Raw genomic sequence first — 22,018 nt, forward strand, 5'->3', positions numbered from 1 at the left:
TGCCCGCTCACCCGCTTCCTAAGCAGTGGCCTGAGGACAGCCTCGCCTTTCTTAGCTTATTCGCTGAGCAGTGGCCTCTCTGCCTGGCTCCAGAGGCAGCCGCACAGCCTCAGTGTACTTAGCTGTCCTAGGCTCCCAAGAGTCACGGTCCTGTGATCTCCTTTCTGAAGACATGGGAGGGAGGGGCTGGGGAGTTCTGCACCTGCTGCTCTTATTGCCCTGAATGCCAGATGCGGTCCTTGGAGCCCGGGCAGCAGATTGGGTTCCTCTGTCTGTCTGTCTCTCTCTCTCTGCTCACCCTTGGTCACTGGTGGTCAGTGGTTCTGGGGGCATTTTACTGTATGAGGAGCGGGGCTGGCTAAGGGAGACTCCTTAGAGACACTGCACAGGTCAAGGCCAGAGCCAGAGCCAGGAAGCCAGCTGGGCGAGGCGAACAGTCCTTGCTGGAGGCGTGTTACTTAGCTGTGCTGGCAGCTGGATGGCCATGGCCATACCTTCTTCTCACAGAGGACTTTCCCTCTCTAACTTCTGGGTGGGAACTTGCCTGATCTGGCAATAGCCTCAGCCACAAAACAGACACTGGAATAAACAGAACCCAGGAGTCCCTTCCAGAAGCAGCTAGTCTTTTCCGGAGCCAGGTCAGTTCCCTTCTTTTGAGACCAAACGAGAAATGTCGTTTCCACCCACCTTCTCCAGCTGCTGGAAACCTCTAAGGAGGACCCTGTGGGCAAAGGCCCCCAGCCTCCAGGCCTTCCCTGCTCTCTCACTAAGAGTTTGAAGAGTCCGGGGGCTCTCTGTGAAACCAAGCTCCTCAAACACACACGGGTCAATGCCAAACTTCCAACCAAGAACATCCCAGGATGCTGCTCACCGTTCAAAGAGGGGATCAAGAGCCCAGTTCTCAAAGAGGTCTCTTGCTAAGGGATGCCAAGGCTCGCTTCTTTCCAGAGCAGATAAGAGCAGGCAGGGAGGAGGGTGATTCTTGGCAGCCCCCTCTCCTCCGCAACCACTCACCAAGACCTTGGGCAACTCCAGGACATAGTTCTCACCTGTCAATGTCAAGGTCTTTCTCAGCTCAACCCTGGGGGACCCAGCACCCTGAGCCTACCGGGGCTGACGCTGTTCACTGAAAGCCACGAAGGCAGAAGGCAGAATGTCAAGTGCAGCTCGCCAGCAGCTCCTCTGCTGGGGGTCCTGTCTCGGGACGGTCACTGTGCACCATCAGCATAGCACAGGACTGGGGCCTGGCAACAAGCCCCAGCTTACATGTGTCAAGTCAGGTAGGCAGGTGGGAAGCCTGGCTCCAGAGGCATTCCGCTCCCAGGGACATGGGCCTACAGGGGCTCAACCCCCAGAGCCATCCCTAAGGCTACAGAAAGGGGCTGTGTTCTGATGCTCCAGGTAGAAGGGACAGGCAAGGGCAGGCTTTATGAGAGACTAAGGGGGCTACCAGGAGTGGAACACAGAGCCCCCACCTGCCCTGGGAGGCAGGCACTGGACAGGAATGGGGTGGCACCAGAGATGAATGGAGAGGGCAGCCAGTTCGCAGCCATGGAAGCACCCTCCTACTCAGAAGCTGAACCTGGCCAAGTGGCCTGTATGCTGCTCCTTGACCCGAAGGTACCAGCTTGTGTGTTCCAAGGCCTCGACACTGCTGCCCAGCTCATGATGGCCAGTGCAGGACTGGGAAGGCACACAACCCCTCCAGGTCCTTCTGGACGGGTTCTGAGGCCAGGGGAGCAGAGCCTCCAGCATTGCCTGGACGGAGAATAAAGCATCCCAGACTCCTCCCGCAGCCCTTTCCCTTTGCAGAGCTTATCTTCCAGCAAGTAGAGTGTGAGGTCCAGCTTCTCCCCAGTGTCCGCACAGATCTAGTCTCCAAGAGGCCACCCCGCCAGAGCCCGGCTGTCCCGGAAGCCAAGGTGCTGGGTGGTCACGTGGATCTCCAGTCTGCCAATCCTTTCCTTCGGTGGATCCAGGACTCCGTGTGATCTTGGGAATAAGGGGTCACGGGGGCTGCAGCCGACCAGAATTGGGCAACCTGTTCTTTGAGTACAGCCGCCAGCCTGGTGACCTGGGTCGCCACAGAATGGTGAAGCACGGACCAGACTGGGCTGTCGAGGCTGGGTGGGAATATAGTTTTGACTCAAGGTCAGAAACTCAGCAGGGCGGGAGCAGGAGGCGAGAGGAAGGGCCCTCCAGAAGATGTAAAGCTGCAGGAGGCCACCTGTCTTTCACTGCTGCCTGTGCCAGGGAGAGGCAGGGACCTGCCGCCCCCTCCCTCCCAGCGATCCGCAGGGCCTCAGACGTGGGGTGGCTGAAAGTGCTGAGGGCCAGGCCCCTGGCCCAGGCCAGGTTCCTAAGAGCAAAGTCGAATGGGGGAAGAGGGAGAGGGAGGGCTGGGGCCTGGAAAGCATGGGTGCGGCCGCAGCACCGAGGCAGCGGCGGCGGGCAGGGCGGGGGGACGGGGCAGAAGGGACCCTGTCATGTGGCCCACGAGATGGCAGCGCTGTGCTCCTTGGCCTTCATGCGCAGGGCTGCAATGCTGGATGTCTTGCGGTCAGGCTCGCCGTTCAGCTCGTAGCCGTTGAGGCCTGGGCTGAGGCCTGCCGCTCCGAACAGGCTGCTCATGTGTGTCTGGCCAACGTGACTGCCGGCCCCTGAGACACTCAGGAAATCAGGGACGCTGCTGGCCCCCGAGCCAGGAGGGTGAGCATGAGGGGACATGCAGGCGGGCACAGGGTCACAGGGGACCACGCAGGCTGGCACTGGGGATGCGGCCCCGTTGTTGCCGATCCAGGATGGGTTCTGAATCTAGGAAGAGTGAAGGGACAAGGCATGAGGGGCTGGCGTGGAGGGGGCTGGCCTCTTCCTCCATCCTCCCCCCATCCCTCGCTGAACCCCCTCCATGCTCCTGAGTCTACTGTTCTATTGAGAACGTTCCTGTGTGCTGAACTTCAATGGACAGTGCCATGGTGTCTGCTGCAAAACTGGTAATCCTGAAGCTGGGCACCTGAACCAGGTGAGACCATCTCAACCCAGAGAGCTTTAAGGTTGGGAGTAGAAGCTCTGGTTCAACAGGTGCAGGTGACAAGTGGAGAATTAAGTCCTCGCAGAAGCCAAGGTCAGCAGCTGAGCTTCCAGAGGTTGCCCTGAGGGTGCCAGGGTCCCAGAAGGGGACAGAGGGCCCAGGTTGGACAGCCACATGTCCTGGGATGCAAAAGGTGGTCATGTCCAATGCGAGTGGGCGTTTCACTTCACCCCTATCTTCCATCAGGGCATTGCTATTTCTTTACTCCCATTGGCCACCTTCCCATGCCCCCTAAGTGTTTAGCAGGAAATAGATGTGGTGTGTGAAGGTCCAGCTTGGCCCATCAGGGTCTTGGCAGACTCCAGCTTACCTGCCCTCCCAGTGGCTGGCAGACTGGCCATGTCATGTACACCCTGTGGCTCAAGAATATGGACAGCTGGTGGGTGTCACAGTACCCCCCACTTGCAAGATACCTTGGGGCCTGCCATCTGTGGTGGGAGGGTGAGGACGACCCTGGCTCTTGGGCACCAGAAATCAAGGCCCAAAGCTAGGGACCCTACACCTACGTAGGAGACCCAGAAGAAGCCCCTGGCTCCTGACTTCAGATCGGCGTAGCTCTGGCAATTATGGACATTTGGGGAGTGAACCAGTGAACAGACGATCTTTCTGTCTCTCCTCTCTATAAATGAGTTGCCTTTCCAAGAAAAATAAATAAATCTTAAGAAAAAAAAAACAAAACAAAGGCTTGGTTCCACAGCAACGTGATGAGGCGATGAAATTTTTAAGCCTGGTGGGAGTTCCCTAGGTTCCTTTGCAAGGGATTGGGAGAGCCCAGCTGTCCCCCTCCAACCCACCGCTTACCATAAGCTCCTCCCCACACAGACATGTTCCTGCCATGGTGTGTTTCCACCAGCCGCCCTTACCAGACCCCAACCCAAGGGGCCACCTCATCTTGGAATGCTGTACCTCCAAAGCTGAGAGCTTTTTTTCACTACACAAAGTTTGCTGTCTTCCATGACAGTGACAGAAAGCTCACTCAGTATAGCGGCTCATGAAGCCACTCTCGCTATCCCAAACTTGTCTTGCCTGAATCCAGCCAGATCTTGGATACTGATGACAATGGTGATGATGATGGGCAGGAATAGCCCAGAGCTAGCCACCTTCTGGTACAAATAGGCACACAGCTGGATTAAAGCTAAGTGGTCACCTGGAGCAGGCAAGGACCTAGCCCCAGCCCTCACTAGCAGCAGGAGCCCGTTCTGAGTTTTGGGGTACGGGGAGCAGAGCGGCCAGTGGCAGTGCCTCACCTGGGCGTAGTTCTCCGCTCGGGTAAGGAGGGGCAGCTCGTAGGCTGTGGAGAAGTGGGTTCGAACCTGTTGCATCTGCCCAAAGCGCTCCCTCTTTCTCCACTTGGCTCGGCGGTTCTGGAACCAGACCTGCAGGATAAAGCAGCCGGGTGCAGGGGTCAGGCAGTTGCAAACCGACCTCTTGTGCCTCCCACCTCTAGTCGCGATGTTTTTGTCGAGGCTGGCAAGGGTACAGGTCCAGTGAGCCCTGGCCTTCATCCTCAAGAGCTTGGGTCTAAAATCATCGACCCTGAGCCAGGGAGGGGAGCAGCTTGGTTTTGGACTAGAAACCAGGTTTTTCTAAGCTTCAGAACCAATAGGGGACAAGCATTATGCACATGTGACCTATTACTTGTTAACTCCCTAGTGGTCCCCTGACCAAGCTCAGCCTGGGTGCTCCAGACCCTGGGAGGGAACCCAAGAACAAAGCTGCACCTGCTACCCCAGACATCCTGTTCCCAGATGGCCATGTGTGGTTCCCAGGAAGCACACTCGTGGGGCTAAGGGGTCCCTACCCACTCCCCCACATCCTCCCTGTAGCCTTCTTATTGGAAACAATCTCCCAGATCAGACCTCCCTCCAACTTGTTTAAGCAAGGAGGAGCCCTGGGGACTAACAGGGGATGCTTGACTGGGCGAGAGAGTCAATCAGGGAAGGCTCCTGGGAAAGAGGACCCAAGCTGGTCCTTGAGTGCTTGGCTAGAAGGAGCTAAGTCCAGGCCTGGCTTCAGAGATGGTAAGGCAGTTCCAGAAACTGTGAGATGTCAGGGATAGGGTAGCCGTGGGAAAGCAGGGAACAGGGAGGCGGAAGCCAAATGAGGGGCTTGCTGTAGAGGACGGGGGTGGCCTGGTGCTGAGGAGCCATGGAGGCCCACCTGCCACAGGGCACAGGGTGTTTGGCGGGAAATGCTGGATCCATTTCCTTAACAGGAACATGTCCACGGCCAAGGGCTCCCCCTTGGGATCTGCTACTCCTGATCCATTACTTGGTTGCAGTGTGAAGTGGGCACACCTATCAAGCAGCTCCCCCAGACATAACCTGGGGACCAAAGCCCAGGGCAGTGACCAGGACCCTTGGCTAAAGAGTCATGCAGAGTCCAAGGTGTCGCCCCACTGTGTGGATGGATAACCTTCCCACTCCCATCACGCCCAGCACCGCCTGCTACCGAACCACACACAGCAAGAGTGGCCCTGCCTGACCCATCTGCCTGGGAGCAGTAAGCACTCCTCCCGGACCTAGGGTGAGGAGGGAGGAAGCTGCCTGGGCTTCCGGGAAAGCTGGCTGATGAGTTCAGGGGAGCACAGCTAGCCTCACTGTCTGCATCTGTGCAATGGGGCAGGCATCCGTGCAGAGATCTTCACAGGAAAGGTGCCTGGTGTGCCAGCAGTGCGGGAGGGAGATGATGGGAAATGCAGACCCCAGGCCTTCGGAGGACTTGCTGTTTGCTTTCTTACTGCTCCTGACCTTTCTCGCTGGCTTTTTTTTTTTTTTTTCTGGAGGAAAGGGATCAGAAATGTCGAGAAGGCCGAGAGGGGGGAAGAGATGCACCCCCTCCCCCCCGCTGCAGCCCACCTTCCCATTCCTGACCCTTGGTACACGTGAGGGTGAGAGCACACACACCCCTCCCAGGGGTGTAGCACACTCCTTGGGGACTGACTTCTCCTGGACTGCTGGGGAAGGGGGCGTGCCAGGAGTGCGGGGGAGGGAGCTGTCTCAGGCCTGCTCTGGAAGCTTCCAGGCCCAGGTTACTGCCCACAGGGAGCCTAGGGCACAGAGGGGGGTCTCCCCTCTGTACTGCCGAAATGGGATCCCCCTTTATCAGTGGCCTGGCCTGGGGGTTGGTGGGGGGGGGCAGGAGAGAATGAATCAGAGAGCTTGTTTTCATTTCATGTTTAATTTCCTGCAGGCTTAGTTCAGTCTTTCCACCCCTGCCTCAAGCCTCCCAGGGTTGGCTGTGGGGGGAGCCGGGGAGGGGGAGGGGATGGACCTCAGCTCCTTTCCTGCTGGGGGGGGCGGGGCAAGTGCAGTCTGACTGCTGCTGCTGCTGGGCGGAGTGGGGTGGGGGAGAGGTGGAGATGTTTCGCAGTGACTGTGGGTTCCAGGTGGCAGGAAGGGGGAGAAAGACCAGGGCAGGGCTGGAAGGAGTTGGGGGTAGCAAGAAGTGGCTAGTGGTCAACATGGGTTCTAGAACTTAAGGGAGGAGTGTGGGGGCAGGGTGGGAGGGTGGAGGGAGCCTGTTACCGAGGCAGGAGGGCAGGGGGTCAGGCTGAAGGCTTCCACTATGGAAGGCAAGAGCAAGAAAAGCAAGGATAGTGAGGCGCGGTGGCACAGAGCGGTGACCGTCTCCTCCTTCCCCCTTTTGCCTCTGCCTTTTCCCCCTTCTGCTCTTCCTTTTCTGGCCAGGTCAAGCCTGGTTGGCCATGCAAGACCCTTACTCCTCACCAGGCCCACTGGCAGGGCACCCCTCCATGGCACACCCCCCCCGCCCCAGCCTCCGGCAGCTCTGGGAGCGCGACCCTAGGGAAGGGAGAAGCTCCACCACCAGGTCCCAATGGCATCCCAGGACCACCCCGCTCCAACACCCTCCGCCCCAGGCCCCTGGGCTCAGCCAGCCACAGACCTTTCCTGAGGACTGGGCTGTGCAAGGAACCAACTGTCTTGGCGGAGGCCTCCTAACCGCAGCCCATCTGGGGCCAGGGCGGGGTGGCCCAGGGCGGGGAGGCCTGTCTTATTGTCTTCAGACACCAGCTGCAGAGATGGGAATCCCAGACACAGCAGAGAGAGGCCCCTGCAGCCCCCTGGAGCAGGGCCAAACCCTAGGCCTCTTCCCAGGAAATGTCCGTCTTGGATCCCCCGACCCCGCCATCGCCCCTTGCTGGCCCTGTCACCTCCTCCTTATCCCCACTGGCATTCCATGTCGGGCACCTTAAACTAGCTTGCCACCAGCTGAACAGAGTCTGCAGGTAGGGGAGAAGTGTTCCATGACAGCCCCACCCCCACCCCGGACACTGCCAGCCAGGCTCAGAGCTCAACCCAGCAATCTGACGCACACGGAGATCCCACCCACCCTGCTGCTGCTACACAAAGGAAAGGACATGGAATAATCTGGCACAAATCCTGGGACGGCTAACCAAAGGCAATGAAGCCCTGGCCTGGGATCCAGGGGGCTGCAATTCCAAGGCTCCACACCACTGCGGTGTCATGGTCAACTCTAGGCTATCACATCCCACCTCTGGGCCTCTTCCAGGTTGGCTGTCCCAAGAGATCCTGTGATCCCTGCCTGCATGATTTTTCTGAGATTCCATGATCTTTCTATCAGGCAGTAAGGCACACAACCCATAAAGGTTCCCCTTTCTGCCTTGGCTGCCACGAAGCTCAGGGTCGATGTTTGAGCTCAGTGGTAACTAGTGACCCTTAGCCTAGACTTTTCACTTAATTGCATCTCCATTTCAGCATGCTGTTCTTATTCTTAGATTAAAGCAAGATCCAGGGGCCTAGCGTGGTAGCCTAGCGGCTAAAGTCCTTGCCTTGCATGTGCCAGGATCCCATATGGGTGCCAGTTTATATTCCGGCGACCCCACTTCCCTTCCAGCTCCTTGCTTGTGGCCTGGAAAAGCAGTCAAGAATGGCCCAAAACCTTGGGACCCTGTACCCGTGTGGGTGACCTGGAAGAGGCTCCTGGTTTTGAATCCACACAACTCTGGCCATTGCAGCTACTTGGGGAGTGAATCAATGGATGGAAGATCTTCCTCTGTCTCTCCTCCTGTCTATATATGACTCTCCAATAAAATAAAAAATAAATCTTAAACAAAACAAAAAAACCCAAGAGCCAGAGTTGTGGCACATCAGGTTAAACTGCCACTGGCGATGCCAAAATCTTCCATCAGAGCACTGGTTCAAGTCTTGGTTGCTCTGTTTTTGATCTACCTCCCTGCTAATGCACACAGCAAAGCAGCCAAAGATGGTCTAACAATGCGCGTGCCTGCTTCCCATGTGGGGAAACACATATGGAGCTCCAGATTTCTGGCTTCAGTCTGGTGCAGCTCCAGCCACCGCAGCCATCTGGGGAGTGACCCAGTCGAGGGAGGTCTCTCTCCCTCTGGAAGTAGACACACATTTGCACGTGTGTGTACGCAGAGGCAACACTATTTTTCCTATATGGCGGGCAGAAAACCATCGTGCAGGCCTCAGCGCCATTCCTGTTTGTGCTAAACAGGGCGTGTTCCCTCCTGACACAGGAAATTCTAACACTGCAAGAGATACGCACACTCACACTGAACACAAGAGTGGCTTTGCCCGCCTCAATGCAATGCCTGCAGGAGTGTGCCAGGCTTGCCACAACAGCTCCATGGACATCCATCGACTGGAGCCGAGGACAGGTTCGGAGGGGCCTGCTGGTGTCTGCCACACCTTGGGCTGGAAAAGCAGGAGCTGCTGGGCCGTCCTTCAGTTTAGCTGAAGCTCACGTTTTGTTGGGTGGATTTTTGCCGTCTGGACATTAGCAGCTCAGCAATCTCTGCTTTGCTTCTGGCTCTTCCCTCACTATGATTTCTGAGCACAGAGTGGAGTCACTCCTCTCTGGTGCAAGCAGGTCAACGAGTCCACATATCCTTACTCTTTGGCCCTGAGGCTCTGTGTTTGACCTGTTCCTCTAAGCAGTGCGAGTATAGAGACAGTTCAATAGTGCCTGCCCTCAAGGAACTCGCCTTCAAGTGCAAAGAAACAAAATACTTCAGCCAGTCATGCACTCTAGAAATGAGATAAGATAGGATCATATGGTGGAAGGTGACCTGGTTGTGCTGTGTTGGTTTAGGTTATTTTGGGTGGCACTGAGTTGAGTTGGATTCCACGGCGCTGTGTCGGGTTGTGCTGGGTTCTGCTGTGTGGCATTGCTTTGTGTTGGGTTGTGCCGTGCCGTGTTGGTTGGGTTCTGTTCTGTTGTGCTGAGCTGTGCTGTGCTGTGCTGTGTTGGGTTGGACTGGGTACTGTTGGGTGGTATTGTTTTGACTTGGGTTGTGCTGGCTGAGTGGTGCTAGGTGCTCCTGCTGTAGCAGCTGTGGTCAGGAGGACTTCTCAGAGGAAGCATGCTGGGTTAGGATGTGAAAGCTGGAGAAAGAGGCAGCCATCCCAGACTGACCGAAACATTTCAGCTACTGCCCAGGAGCTGCTTTAAATGTCCTATTTCTGGTCTGAAATGAGAGCTCTGGGTGCATCATGAGAGGGCCCAGACTCTCACACCCTCTGCAGCCCAGAGACCCAGCTGGCAATTTCCTGCTCCTCCACTTGGGGCCCTCCCACTTTCAGCCCTGTCCCCCAATACAGACATAAGCCCACTATGAAAGTGGATCAAAGCAGAGGCACTCAGGTCAGGGCCAGAGACAGGTTGGGCACACTTGCAGCTCAGTCAGGTGCCCCCAGCTGCAGCTCTCACTGACCTGTACACGTGCCTCGGTGAGATCCGTCCTCATGGCCAGCTGCTCCCGAGCGTACACATCCGGGTAATGGGTCTTCTGGAAGACCTTCTCCAACTCCTCCAGCTGGTAGCTGGTGAAGGTGGTGCGATTCCGCCGCTTCTTGCCCTTATTGCTCTCCGAGTCAGCCTTCTCCAGCGGGCTGGGGAGGTCGGTGCTGGCCCGGTCCTGGGGCCCCTTCACCCCAGCCTCCTTCACACTGAGGTAGCTGCCATCCATGCCCACCGTGTCAGAGTCAGGTGGTAGCTCCGGCTCTCCCAGGGAGCTCTCCTTAGCTGGGAGGGGAAAGGGCGAACAAAACAAGATCAGAAACTATGGCTAAACCAAGTAAGACAGGACAGAGTATTGGGTGGGGAGAACGTACCAGAGGAGCCATGCTCCCCGAAACACATTAGGGGTGAAGGTGGAAGGCTGAGGATCCCATGTGTTACCCCCATGTGGCAAACCCCCTTCCTGGGCTTCTTCGCCATCATCTTGAGACGTATGTCTTCCAGCACCACTGCTACTTGGCTCTGGGTTGGTCTGGTTGACTTCAACCCCTTTTAATTCCACTTGAGTGATTCAACAGTTCATGGAGCCTCTGCCTAAGGAGCCAGTGTGAGGGGTCCCTTCTTGCCTGACAACCCACCCTCCCACTGTTCCCACCTACTGTGCAACGGAAGGGACTTCTCGGGCTGGTGTGATAACCTAGTGGCTAAATCCTCACCTTGCATACCCAGGATCCCCTATAGGTACTAGTTCATGTTCTGGCTGCTCCACTTCGCATCCAGCTCCCTGCCTGTGGCCCGGGAAAGCAGTCGAGGACGGCCCAAAGCCTTGGGACCCTGCTCCCATGTGGGAGACCTGGAAGAAGCTCCTGGCCTCAGATCGACTCAGTTCTAGCCATTGTGGCCACCCCAAATACCAAAACTTAGATTCTCTAGCTCTGTGTTTTGGGCAGACTTTATTTAATCACCCTACATCCTCAGTTTTCCCCTCCATAAAACGGGAGCAAAGATACCTATGGGATTTTCCTTCTCAGGACAGTTGTGAAACCAAAAGTTAACAAGCAAGGCTCCAACCAGTTCATGGCCACAAGCCCCTGACCCTAGGGAAGTTCCCCAGGTGTGAAGGTCTCTGTGTCTGGGAGCCTGGGCAGGGCCCCAGTCCAACACCACAGGCAGCACAGCGCAAAGCTGCAAGTGCCTTGCCAGTTACACTCTCCTGAGTATGAGCAGGCAGACTGCAGGGGACCAAGGTGGGGCAGAGCAGCCGGGACGTGATGCATGATGCCCCATGAGCCCAGGCATGTGCCTGTGTGTACACACACTCACACACAGACATGGCCACAGCTTCGGTGACATTACGCAAACTACAGCTGGCAGCTGGACGGAGAGCTTTCAGCAAAGATATTTATCTTTCTGGCAGACAAGTAAGTTTTAAGTTTGGTTTTTTTTTTTTTTTTTTAAGGAATTAAATCTCACCCAGCTTCACCAAAAATAAACATCCTTCTTATGTAACTTCCTGGAGGCCAGGTCTGCATTGAGGGTGGGCAACCCCTGTGCCCTCCAGCCTCCACACCAGCTCTGGGACCTGAACCTGTAATCCTGTGTACCGGAGGGGACTGGGACAGGGACCAGCCGGCACGATAATGGGCAGAGAAACCCATGCTATGGGAACCAAGGGATGGTAGGCATCCGCAGAGATGCCTGCTTTATTGTTGTTATTTTATAGATTCATTTTATTTGAAAGCCAGAGTTAGAGGGGGAGAGAGAGGGGGCTTCCATTTGCTCCACCAGTTCACTCCCCAAATGGCCACAACAGCTGCAGCTTGGCCAGGCTAAAGCCAGGCCACAAACAGAGAGTTGGATGGGAAGTGGAGCTGGGAAAGCAGTCGAGGACAGCCCAAGGCCTTAGGACCCTGGCACCCACGTGGGAGACCCGGAAGAGGCTCCTGGCTCCTGGCTTCGGATCAGCTCAGCTCCAGCTGTTGCAGCCACTTGGGGAGTGAACTAGTGGAGAGATCTTCCTCTCTGTCTCTCCTTTTCTCTGTAAATATTACTTTCCAATTAAAAACTCTTTATTAAAAAAAGAAATAAGAAACGGGGCAGCCAGGACATGAACTGGTTCCCATATGTAGTGCTGGCACTGCAAACAGTAACTTCACCCAGTATACCACAACGCCAGCCCCAGAGTCTCACTTTTAACTATGGGGAAACTGAGTCTGTCAAGAAGAGAGGCTGTGCCCTAATAACTGCCAGAGATGAAGCCTCGAGCTCCTGGCTTGCCCTCTGCTCCCGGCCCTGTACTCTTGGGCCGTTAGCCCAGCGTCCAACAGGCAGGGGCAGGATGTAGTTCATCCTTTTCAACATTACAGCCACCGAACACGGAGGTCCTGACCCTGAGGCTGGATCACTCCTGAACAAAGGGATCCACCAGCTTCCTGGGTTCCCCAAGCTCTGAACTCCAGCCACCAGCCTAAAGCATCCCTTTTCTCCAGCTGGCCTCTAAGATGGCATCAAGTGCCACCTCCTCCAGGCAGCCCACCAAGACTACAACCACCCTCTATCCTCTGCTCGGCCTCTGCGATCAAACCTGTGTTTGCTGACCTGCTCAAGCTGTGGGCGTTCAGTTCCATCCACGTGTAGTCAGCTCTGGAGCCAGTGCCATGGCATAGCAGGCTAAAACTCTGTCTGCTGTGTCAGTATCCTATGTGGGCACTGGCTCAAGTCCCAGCAGCTCCACTTCCGATCTAGTTTTCTGCTTATGGCCTGCGAAAGCAGCGGAGGATGACTCAAGTACTTAGGTCCTTGCACCCATGTGGGAGACCAGGAAGAAACTCCTGGCTCCTGATAGTGTCTCAGCTTCGTCCAGCTGTGATTGTGGCCACTTGGAGAATAAAACAGCAGATGGAAAAATCTCTACGCCTCTATTTTTCTCTGTAAATCTACCTTTCAAATAAAAATTTAAAAAACAAAAATCTTGTAAGTCAGTTCCCCAGCACTGGGATGTCCTGTCATTTGTCCTTCTCAGCCCAGTTTTAGCTTAAAACAGAAGGCAGAGCAGTAGGAGTTCACCCAATTTCCAGCAAACATCACTGAGCTCTCATTCGGAGGGACTGTGTGTGCACCTGCTGTGTCCCAGTGCTCAGTGGGGTGCAGGGGGTGTGGCAGCTGAATGAATGGGGGTACCAATTCGTCCTCCTGCAGTGAGCAAGGGGGGAGGGACCAGGGCACACTACAGAGGGGCACACAACATCCAGTGCCAACCATGCAAGGCCGGCAGCTCACGTGGCAGGGGCCCGGGACCCTGAGGGACTGCCCCCCGCCTCCGCAAGGAGCAGCCAGGGTGCCTGTTGGGATGGGGAGTGGAAGACAGGAGATGGGAGTCATGGCAGAGCCTCTGAAACACAAACCAGCATCCAGGAAATCTTGGGCAGTGTTTATCCGGTGCCCACAGGGCTGGCACAGAGAGACAAGGCCCCCTGCAGTGTGCCAGACCACTGGACAGGCCTTCCTCAGGACTCAGCGACCCCAGCGCTGGCATGAAGCTGAGCAGAGGGGGGCCCAGCCTAGGGCCAGATCACCACCTATAGAGCCAGCCCCCTCCCCCGTCCACTGGGAAGCAGCTCTGGGCTGGGGGTCCCCTTGTAGAAGGTGGGGGAGCCCCATGGGGCTCATCCCAGGGCTGTGGGACTCTGAACAACACAACTGCCACCTGCAGCTTCCCCAGTCTTTTTTTTTTTTTTAAAGCAAAATATTGATTGATTTGAAAGGCAGAGTTTCAGAGACAGAAAGGATCTTCCGTCTGCTGGTCCACTCCCCAGATGGCCACAACAGCCAGGTCAAAACCAGGAGCCAGGAGCTTCTTCCAAGGTCTCCCATGTGGATGGCAGGGATCCAAAGCCTTTGGCAATCATCTCCTGCTCTCCCAGGCGCGTTAGTAGGGAGCTAGATGGGAAGTGGAGCAGCCGGGACTTGAATCGGTGGCTCATTTAGCATGCTGGCATCACACTGGTGCCACAGCGCGGTCCCAGCTTCACAATTTTGATCTGGAAGTAAATCCTGGGGTGCTGATGAGAATCGAATACTGCGCATATGTGAAACACGCATGTCCACTCGTGAGACACGCAGAGCAACGCATGACTCACGGAAGGTATGTGCCCAGGGCAGACGCTCTGACGTTGAGATCAGGTTAATATTATCTTCCTCGGCTGTAAATGATGCAGTTCAAGGTTCTGTGGCCAGCTGGAAGTCACAGAGCACCCCCTCACCATATCCTGACTTCCTGCAGGGATGCGCCATACATCCCTTCTTGGAGCCCTCTTTTCAGTGGCCAGACCGCTCTGGCTGTCAGCTCTCTGCTCCAGGCATGAACAGAAAACTTGTCCCTTCCTTCCATTCCATTCCGCCGCTCCCCCACAACACAGACACACACAGACACACACACACACACACTCTCTCTCTCTCTCTCTCTCTCTCTCTCTCTCTCTCTCACTCACTCACTCGTCTTAGGTCTGGGTTCACCTCTGTTCCAATGACGAATCTAAGGAAAGCAGGTGGGGATCTGTGAGCTAACGGTGTGAAGCTCTGAAGCCATTGGGAGGATGCAGTGTGCACAGACACACTCCAGAGAGCACGGCACCAGCCAGTCTGCCTTTGAAAATGGGTGTGAGGACCACGAGTGTGGTTGCCTATGGGCGAGTGTAGGATGGAGTGGGCATGCAGGTGTGTGCTTGCAGGCACCTGGCAGGTGAGATGTGAGGGTGTGTGTGCAAGTTTATTGTGTGTGGGTGTGTGTTAGTATTGTGCGTGACTCTGTATTAGTGAGTGTGTGTTAGTGACCGTGTGAGTTTAATGTGACTGTGGGAGTGTACTACATGCCCGTGTTTGAGTACAAGTGTGAGTGCACAGACCTGTAGATGTGTGTGGGTTGATCTGGACATGGGTGACATGTGTGTGCGTGTTTGTGTGTGTGTGTCTGTCTGCTCAGGCCGTGTGTACGGTACATCCGGCCGAGTGTGAGCAGTTTTATCCTCCACGGGCTTGCCTGCAAACATCTGTTCTCCTGGGACGCACTGTTCACTCTGTTCTCAGCCAAGCTGGCTCCACACACCCCGTGGCTGCATGCATGGCACCGATGTAATCTCCTTAAACTAAACAGGCCAGCATGAGGCCCTTTCATGCTACTTAAAGGGCGCTGGCAAAACCCACGGCTGTCCAAACAGTCAGGCAGGGGTGGGACAGAGGTAACAGATTGGGCATTGATCACATCCCCACCAGGATCTGCCACCTTGCTCAAATGAGAACTTTTAGGTGAGTTCGGTGTCGTGCTGGAGGGGCCTGCAGGTACTGGGTGACATTCCAGTAGAGCTCACCTGCATGCCCTGCTCAGTCCAACAGTGTGTTCCCCCACTCTAGGGGTAACCGTTCCCAGAGACGTGTGGCCAGGACTCAGGTCAGCCCCACTCAGGTGGCATGGGCACATGCGTGTATCTGCATCCAGTGCCCAAATCATCAAGCGTGAGAAACCGCCCAGGTCACAGAGGCTAAGGCAGAATGAGGATGAAATGGAATGTGGGCTGCTGAACGGGATGCTGCAGCAGCCACAGGGCCTTGGGTACAACCAGGGACATCCAGAGAGGTCGTCGCTCACGGTGGGACTGTGAATCGTAGGATTAGACACAGACAAGACCAGGCCGGCCCCCTCCTAGGCCACTGCTGAAAAGAAATGAAGACTCATTGGTGAAGCGGGGGAAAGCGAATGTGCAGACATATGTTTGGGGCAGCTCGGTTCTTAATCACCCCAAACCAGAAGCACCTAAGGTCCTTTCAAAGCAGCATGTGGGGACAGATGTATGGAACCCCCAAATGGGAAACAGCGCCCAGCAGTGAAAGGACCAGAAGACTGTTGTCTGCTCCTTTGGGGGCCAATGTTGGGGCACAGTGGGGTGAGCCATTGCTTGCAATGCAGTGTCTCAGGTGGCAGCAGTCAGTTGAGACCCAGCTGTTCCACTTCTGATCTAGTCTCCTGCTAGTGCGCCTGGAAAGGAAGCAGGTATTGGCACAAATGCGTGGGCTCCGGCCATCCATGTGAGAGACCTGGATGGCATTCCGGCATCTTGGCTTCACCCACTACAGCCACTTGGGGAGTAAACCAGCAAACAAAAGATCTCTCTCTTTCTCTCATTTTTCTCTGCTGCTCTGCCTTTCAGTCAAACAGAATTTTTCTAAAATGAAGCTCATCTCCCAAATGGCTCAATCGGTGAGTCCACACAGCAACCACGTGACAGCCTGGGAACGTCTGAACTGCAGGGCAGCACTGCAGATCAGCAGGTGCCAGGTGGCTGGCGGGGAGGGGACGGCTTGTCCAGAAGGGGCTTTCTGAGGGCAGGAGCACGTGACTCCAGCCACAACCGTCCCGAGTCTCATGATCATCCAAAAATTAATGTGTCAGCACGTTCCAAAAAGTGTTCAACCAGAGAGAAAACACAACATGGCGTTCAAATGCAAGAAAGAAAACAAAATAAATTTAGATAAGTGAGGAGTGGGTGCCTGGGGCTGCCAGAGACAGGCCATCCCATGGCCAGCTGCCGGAGACTGGCCCAGGGACCCAGGCTGCCACTGCCTAGGCGGGACACCCAGATGGAGCTCTCGGCCCCTGGCTTCCTCCTGCCCAACCGCCTCCCCTCCACAAGCCAACTGAAGGCATTCTTGGGGAGTGATGCAGAAAATGGGAGATATTTTTAAAAAACAAAAAATTTGAGTTTATGTGATTTTTATTCAGAAATTCTACTTTGGGGGATTTATTCTGAAGAAGTAATTATTGATAGGTCTGAAAATTTACCTAGAGCAAGCAGCCCGTGGCGTTGGTGTGTCCGCGCAAACGCCAGCGGTCCCTGGAGGACCCAGCCATGGGACACTGGTGCAGCTTTTCCAAAGAGAGGTGCCTTTGTGTTTGCCTTATCCTGCACCCTGTTCTTGGCATTGAACATACATTATTACATCTTTGGGGTTTCTGTTGTTTTTTGTATTCCATCTGCCTACTGTCCATAAAACAGGAAATACATTCAAATACATTGTATTTGATGAACAAATGAGGCTGAGAGAACAGCCTTTTAGTTCAAGGGACAATGTTCGCCTTACTTTATATAAAGCCAATTTCCACACAAAAGAGAGGCAGATGTAGAGTCTCTGTCCTGAAGAAAACAAAAGAATTTTCTGGAAATACGAGTGTGGGCTGGCTTTTCCATTTTTTTCTTCCAGTTTGAATTAATTTTCTCTTTTCCCACGAGCAGGTTGTAACATTCTCTGAGGGTTGGGAATTTGCTTTTCTACAATTTAGTTATTTATTTTACCTGAAAGAGTTACAGAGAGAGGAGAAATAGAGATCTCTCCCACTGGCTGGTTCATTTCCTAAATGGCCACAATGGCCAAAGATGAGCTGATTCGAAGCTGGGAACCAGGAGCTTCTAGATGTCCAATGTGGGTGCAGGGACCCAAGGCCCTAGGTCATCCTCCACTGCTTTCCTGGACCACTATCAAGGAATTGCATAGTTAAGTGCAGTAGCCAGGACTCAAATGAGTACCCATAAGAATGCTGGCCCTGTAGGCAGAGGATTAGCCTGCTACACCACCACCGGGCAGTCCCAGGTTGGGAATTTAAGTCACTGTATGGATGCCCACATCCTTTATCAAAGAGCACCAGTTCGAGTCCCAGCTCCTCCACCTCTGACATGGCTTCCTGCCAGTGTGCACCCTGGGAGGCAGCAGGTGCAGTGCTGGGTCCCTGGCACCCATCTGGGAGACCAGACCGAGCTCCAGGCTCCTGTCCTCAGCCTTGCCTAACCCAGCCCTGACTGGAGCACCTGGGGAATGAACCAACCAATGGGAGATATTTCTGTTTCTATTTTCTCTTTCTATCTCTTTGAACTAAAATAAACCATTTGGAGGGGGGTGGTAACCTTGTAAAACTAAAAGGTTTTTAACATGGAGACGGCACGAGCCCGGGGCCTCCCAGGTTTTCTTGCTCTGTGACCCGTCTCCACTGTCAGCACCCTCACATTCAGCAAGGACAACATCCACACCACACGCCCGTCCCACCCCAGCCTGTCCCCTGAGGATGACAGGACAACCAGCTCACGCACAGGCTACCCTGCCAAGCTGGGACTTCCCATAAGCCCAAGGACCTTGGCAACACCTCTCCAGCCTCGCATGGCACACTCATCTAGCAAAGAGGGTCGCTGCCGAAGCCGGGCGTCCCGGTTTAGTGGTTCGTCTGAATCCCGCACAATCTGTCCACATGACAATCAGGCTAAGCGTGGCACGCGGGGCTTGACGGCAGGAGGACCGGGCCCTTCTGCTCACAGACTCGCCTTCTCCCCGCCACAGTACACGGCCTGGCACCCTCCTTTCTGGGGCGTCCTACTCTGAACCCCTTGTAGTCCACTATGACTATTTCCTGTGTATCACTCGCCTTCTCGGTAACTTGTGTGGGGCTTTTCCTCATTACGAGGCATTCTCTGCTTTACACAGTGGATTTTTTAAAAAATATACCCAATAAGCAGGGGTGCGAAAGGGTTTCCCATGGCACAGCCAGTCAAGCTGCCGTCTGCAGTGCCCGAGTCCCATGAGTGCTGGTTTGTGTCCCGGTTCCTCTGCTTGTGTCCAACTCCCTACCGATGCACCTGGCAAACTGTGTGACTCCCTGACACCTGAACAGGAAACCCAGATGGAGATTCTGGCTCCTGGCCTCTGACCTACCCGGCTTCAGCTACTGCAGCCATTTGGAGAGTGAACCAGAGGATGGAAGATCTCTCTCTTTCTCTCTCTAACTCTGCCTTTCAAATAAATAAGTGCTTAAAAATCCAAGAGAAAATTGTAGCGCACATCCAAAAAACACAGACATGCCCAAAACACTTTTTGGGTAAACTCTTACCCTTGAATGTAACACTATATTCTCTGTATGAGGTTTGCTCTGCTGCTCCCACTGTTGAGGGCTGCATAGTATTCCATGGCATGAGAAACTTGATCTAGCCACTTCTCTATCATTGGGATATGGGTTTCTGACGGAATTCACAACTGATCGGGAATGAAATCCTTGTCGCTGTATCTCTCACTGCATCCATAGTGATGGCCTCAGCAACAGCAAGAATTAAAAGTACTGAGTTCAATGACACACACAGATCTTCAGGCCTTGCTATGCACAGCTATTCTGTCTCCCAGACATGTGTCAATGTCCTCAGCTCCCAGCCTGGTGGCCACCCCCAGCAAAGCCAACACTGGCCGTCACCTTGGTTCTTCTGTCTTTGCCAGCCTGCCGGATGGCAGCAAGATCAAGTTGTCCTTTGCCCACTTCCTACCATCGAAGCAAACCCTGCCCTTGTCTGGTGTTCCTTCTGCTATAAATGGCCTGTTATCAGTCTGCGGTCCAGCCAACGGTCACCCTTCTTCCTCTTGATTCACCCCTTCCACAGTGGGTTCTGCTGTAAAGCTCTGGTTCACAGGTCCGCCCCTCGCCAGCCCAGGAGAGGCCTCCCCAAGGCACTGCTGGGCCCATGAGCTGGAGCCGGGTCTGGCGGGAGCAGGTGCTTCGGACTGCACCCCTGTACTAGCTGCAAACCAACCTGTGTGCCTGTCTGTGAGAGAAACCAGAAAGGCTTTCAGAGGTCAGGCAGCTCTCACAGCCCATGAGGGGAGGCTGAGGCATGGGGCCGGAGAAGGGGACCTTGCAGGAAGCAGGGGGAAGGGTGGGAGGGTGCTGAAGAAGTCAGCCACAGGGCAGGACATGAACAGCCAAAGACCTCGTGGCTCCTCTGGCCCTGGGCGAACTTCCCGGCTTCTGTTTCCTTAGCTCAGCAATGCTGCGTGAATCCCAGCCAGAGAGCCGGGTGAGAAGAGGTTTTACAGGGACGCAACCCTGCAGGAAGGCAGGACAGACGAAGCGTACCCACCCTGGAATGTGCACCCAAAGGGCTGCTTCACTACCCCCTGTATTAACCCAACACCCAAGTAGGCAACCTCGAGCCTGAAGTTGCTCATGATAGCCACCAGGAGGCACTGCAGTTCCAATAAAGCATCTCTGACCTGGAGGTGGTGCCCCTTTGGCCCCGGAACTAGGTGATGTTTCTGAAAGTTGAGCTCAAGAAAGCCCTGGGTCCCAGCTGGGAAGATGTGCCAGTCAAATAGTCATGCGGTCCTACTACGTGTGCCCCTCAGAGAGGGTTCCCATCAAGAACCAGGAAGGACTTGGCATTTTACAAAGCACCAGGACATAGGTATCTGCTGTGGTTCTTGCCTCCTGCCCACCACACATGAATTATCCCAACTCCACAGCCCAGAAACCGAAGCTGGAGGTGGCAGACGACATGTCTGAACGACACGGGAAGAGGCGGAGGAGCAAAGACTGGCACAGCAGCCCCAGGAGCTTCCCCAGGGCAGCCCCAAGGACTAACCCTTGGACATGGCCCCCAGTGCACAGTCCACGACAGGGAGTATCTGGAACCCCGAATGCCGGACGCGGCCGTGGCCACACAGAGGCACTTGGAGGCAAAGAGGTGTGTGTTGGTGGCTTACACAGTTCAGGACATTATGCGCATGTGTGGATAAACAGTTATCAACACGCTTACATGCACGCTGGGACTGAGATTCAGGACAGATGGAGAAAGAAGGCGCAAACACACGGACAGCATCTGGAAAATCGGCCCTCTCTTTCTTAAAGATTTTTTTTTTTGAAAGATTTACAGAGGGAGAAGGAGAGACAAAGAAAGACTTCCATCCTCTGGCTCACTGTCCAAGTGAGCTGCAACAGCCAGAGCTGATCTAATCTGAAGCCAAGAACAATGAAGCAGGAGCCTCCTCCAGGTCTCCCACGTGGGTGCAAGGCTTGAGGCCGTCCTCTGCAGCTTTCCCAGGCCACAAGCAGGGAGCTGGATGGGAAGTGGAAGAGCCAGGACACAAATCGGCCCCCATACGGGATCCTAGCACGTGCAAGGTGAAGACTTTAGCCACTAGGCTATCACGCCTGGCCCATTTGCTCGAAGTCCAAAATTCATTCCAAACAAAAAAATTTTTTTAAGCATGAGGATAACCCACCTTATCCCAGATCGGCCCCCCTGCAAAGCTGGCCAGCACTGGAGCTCAGTTTGCAGCCCACCATCTGGGCCATCTCCTGTCCGCTGCCTCCCGTAGGCAGGCAGGCACACTGCAGGCGGGCATGCACACTGCGGCTGCCACCCACGGGTGAATGGCGACTCCAGGGACAAGTGCTGCTTCCCAGCCTTCTGCCAGCATGCAATTCCCCACAAGCACTTTCGTGACCCCGCTGAAACTCTTCTAAAGCCCTGCAGGAAGTAGTGTTTGGTTAGCCAAGGTCAAGTTGCTGCTGGAACACAAGAATAAAAACAGTGTTGGGACTGTGTGATCTCCTATCGACTGGTCTGCAATCCCAGATTCCCTCACTGATGATGAATCCTGCCCTGAAAAAAGCTCACCCGGGGTGCCCTGAGCCTTCCAGACCCACCCAGCACCCCCGGCTCAGTCCAGCCCACTGCACCTGTGCTCATGACATTGACCTGAACCTAAAGCAGAACGATTTCCAACACCACAAAGCCCATCCGCAAGATGTCCTTAGATTTCCTAAGGGGCCCAGCGCAGTAGCTAGTGGCTAAAACCTCACCTTGCACGCAATGGGATCCTATACAGACACTGGTTCATGTCCCAGCAGCCCTGCTTCCCATCCAGCTCCCTGCTTGTTGCCTGGGAAAGCAATAGAGGATGGCCCAAAGCTTTGGGACCCTGCACCCGCATGGGAGACCCAGAAGAAGCTCCTGGCTCCTGGTTTTGGGTCAGATCAGCTCCAGCTATTGTGGTTACTTAGGAAGGGAACCAGTAGGTAAAAGGTTTTTCTCTGTGTCTCTTTTTCTCTGTAAATCTGCCTTTCCAATTAAAAATCTTTAAAAAATATTTCCTATAGGGCCCAGTGGCTAAATCTTTGCCTTGTCCATATGGGTGCTGGTTTGTGTCCCGGCTCTTCCATTTCCCATCCAGCTCCCTGCTTATGGTCTGGGAAAGCAATGGAGGATGGCTCAAGTCCTTGGGACCCTGCACCTGCATAGGAAACCCGGAAGAAATTCCTGCTCCTGGCAACGGCACCCGTTCAGCTCCAGCCATTGCGGCCATTTGTGGAGTGAA

General features: G+C 54.8%; 1 protein-coding gene across 1 annotated transcript in view; it reads right to left on the bottom strand.

The window, feature by feature from the left end:
* Positions 1 to 2,247: 2,247 nt before the first annotated feature.
* The window catches only part of ALX4 (ALX homeobox 4), a 39,956-nt gene continuing 20,185 nt past the window's right edge, over positions 2,248 to 22,018 (bottom strand). The window contains exons 2-4 of the mRNA XM_040980324.1: positions 9,813 to 10,123; positions 4,339 to 4,467; positions 2,248 to 2,814 (exon numbers count right to left, since the gene is read on the bottom strand). Of these exons, the coding sequence (XP_040836258.1) occupies positions 2,485 to 2,814; positions 4,339 to 4,467; positions 9,813 to 10,123 (770 nt within the window). The 3' untranslated portion in view covers positions 2,248 to 2,484. The remainder of the gene's footprint in view (positions 2,815 to 4,338; positions 4,468 to 9,812; positions 10,124 to 22,018) is intronic.

This window comes from Ochotona curzoniae, unplaced genomic scaffold (genome assembly GCF_017591425.1).
Source record: "Ochotona curzoniae isolate NIBS_2020 unplaced genomic scaffold, NIBS_Ocur_1.0 contig_3432, whole genome shotgun sequence".
In the NCBI taxonomy this organism is placed as follows: Eukaryota; Metazoa; Chordata; class Mammalia; order Lagomorpha; family Ochotonidae; genus Ochotona; species Ochotona curzoniae.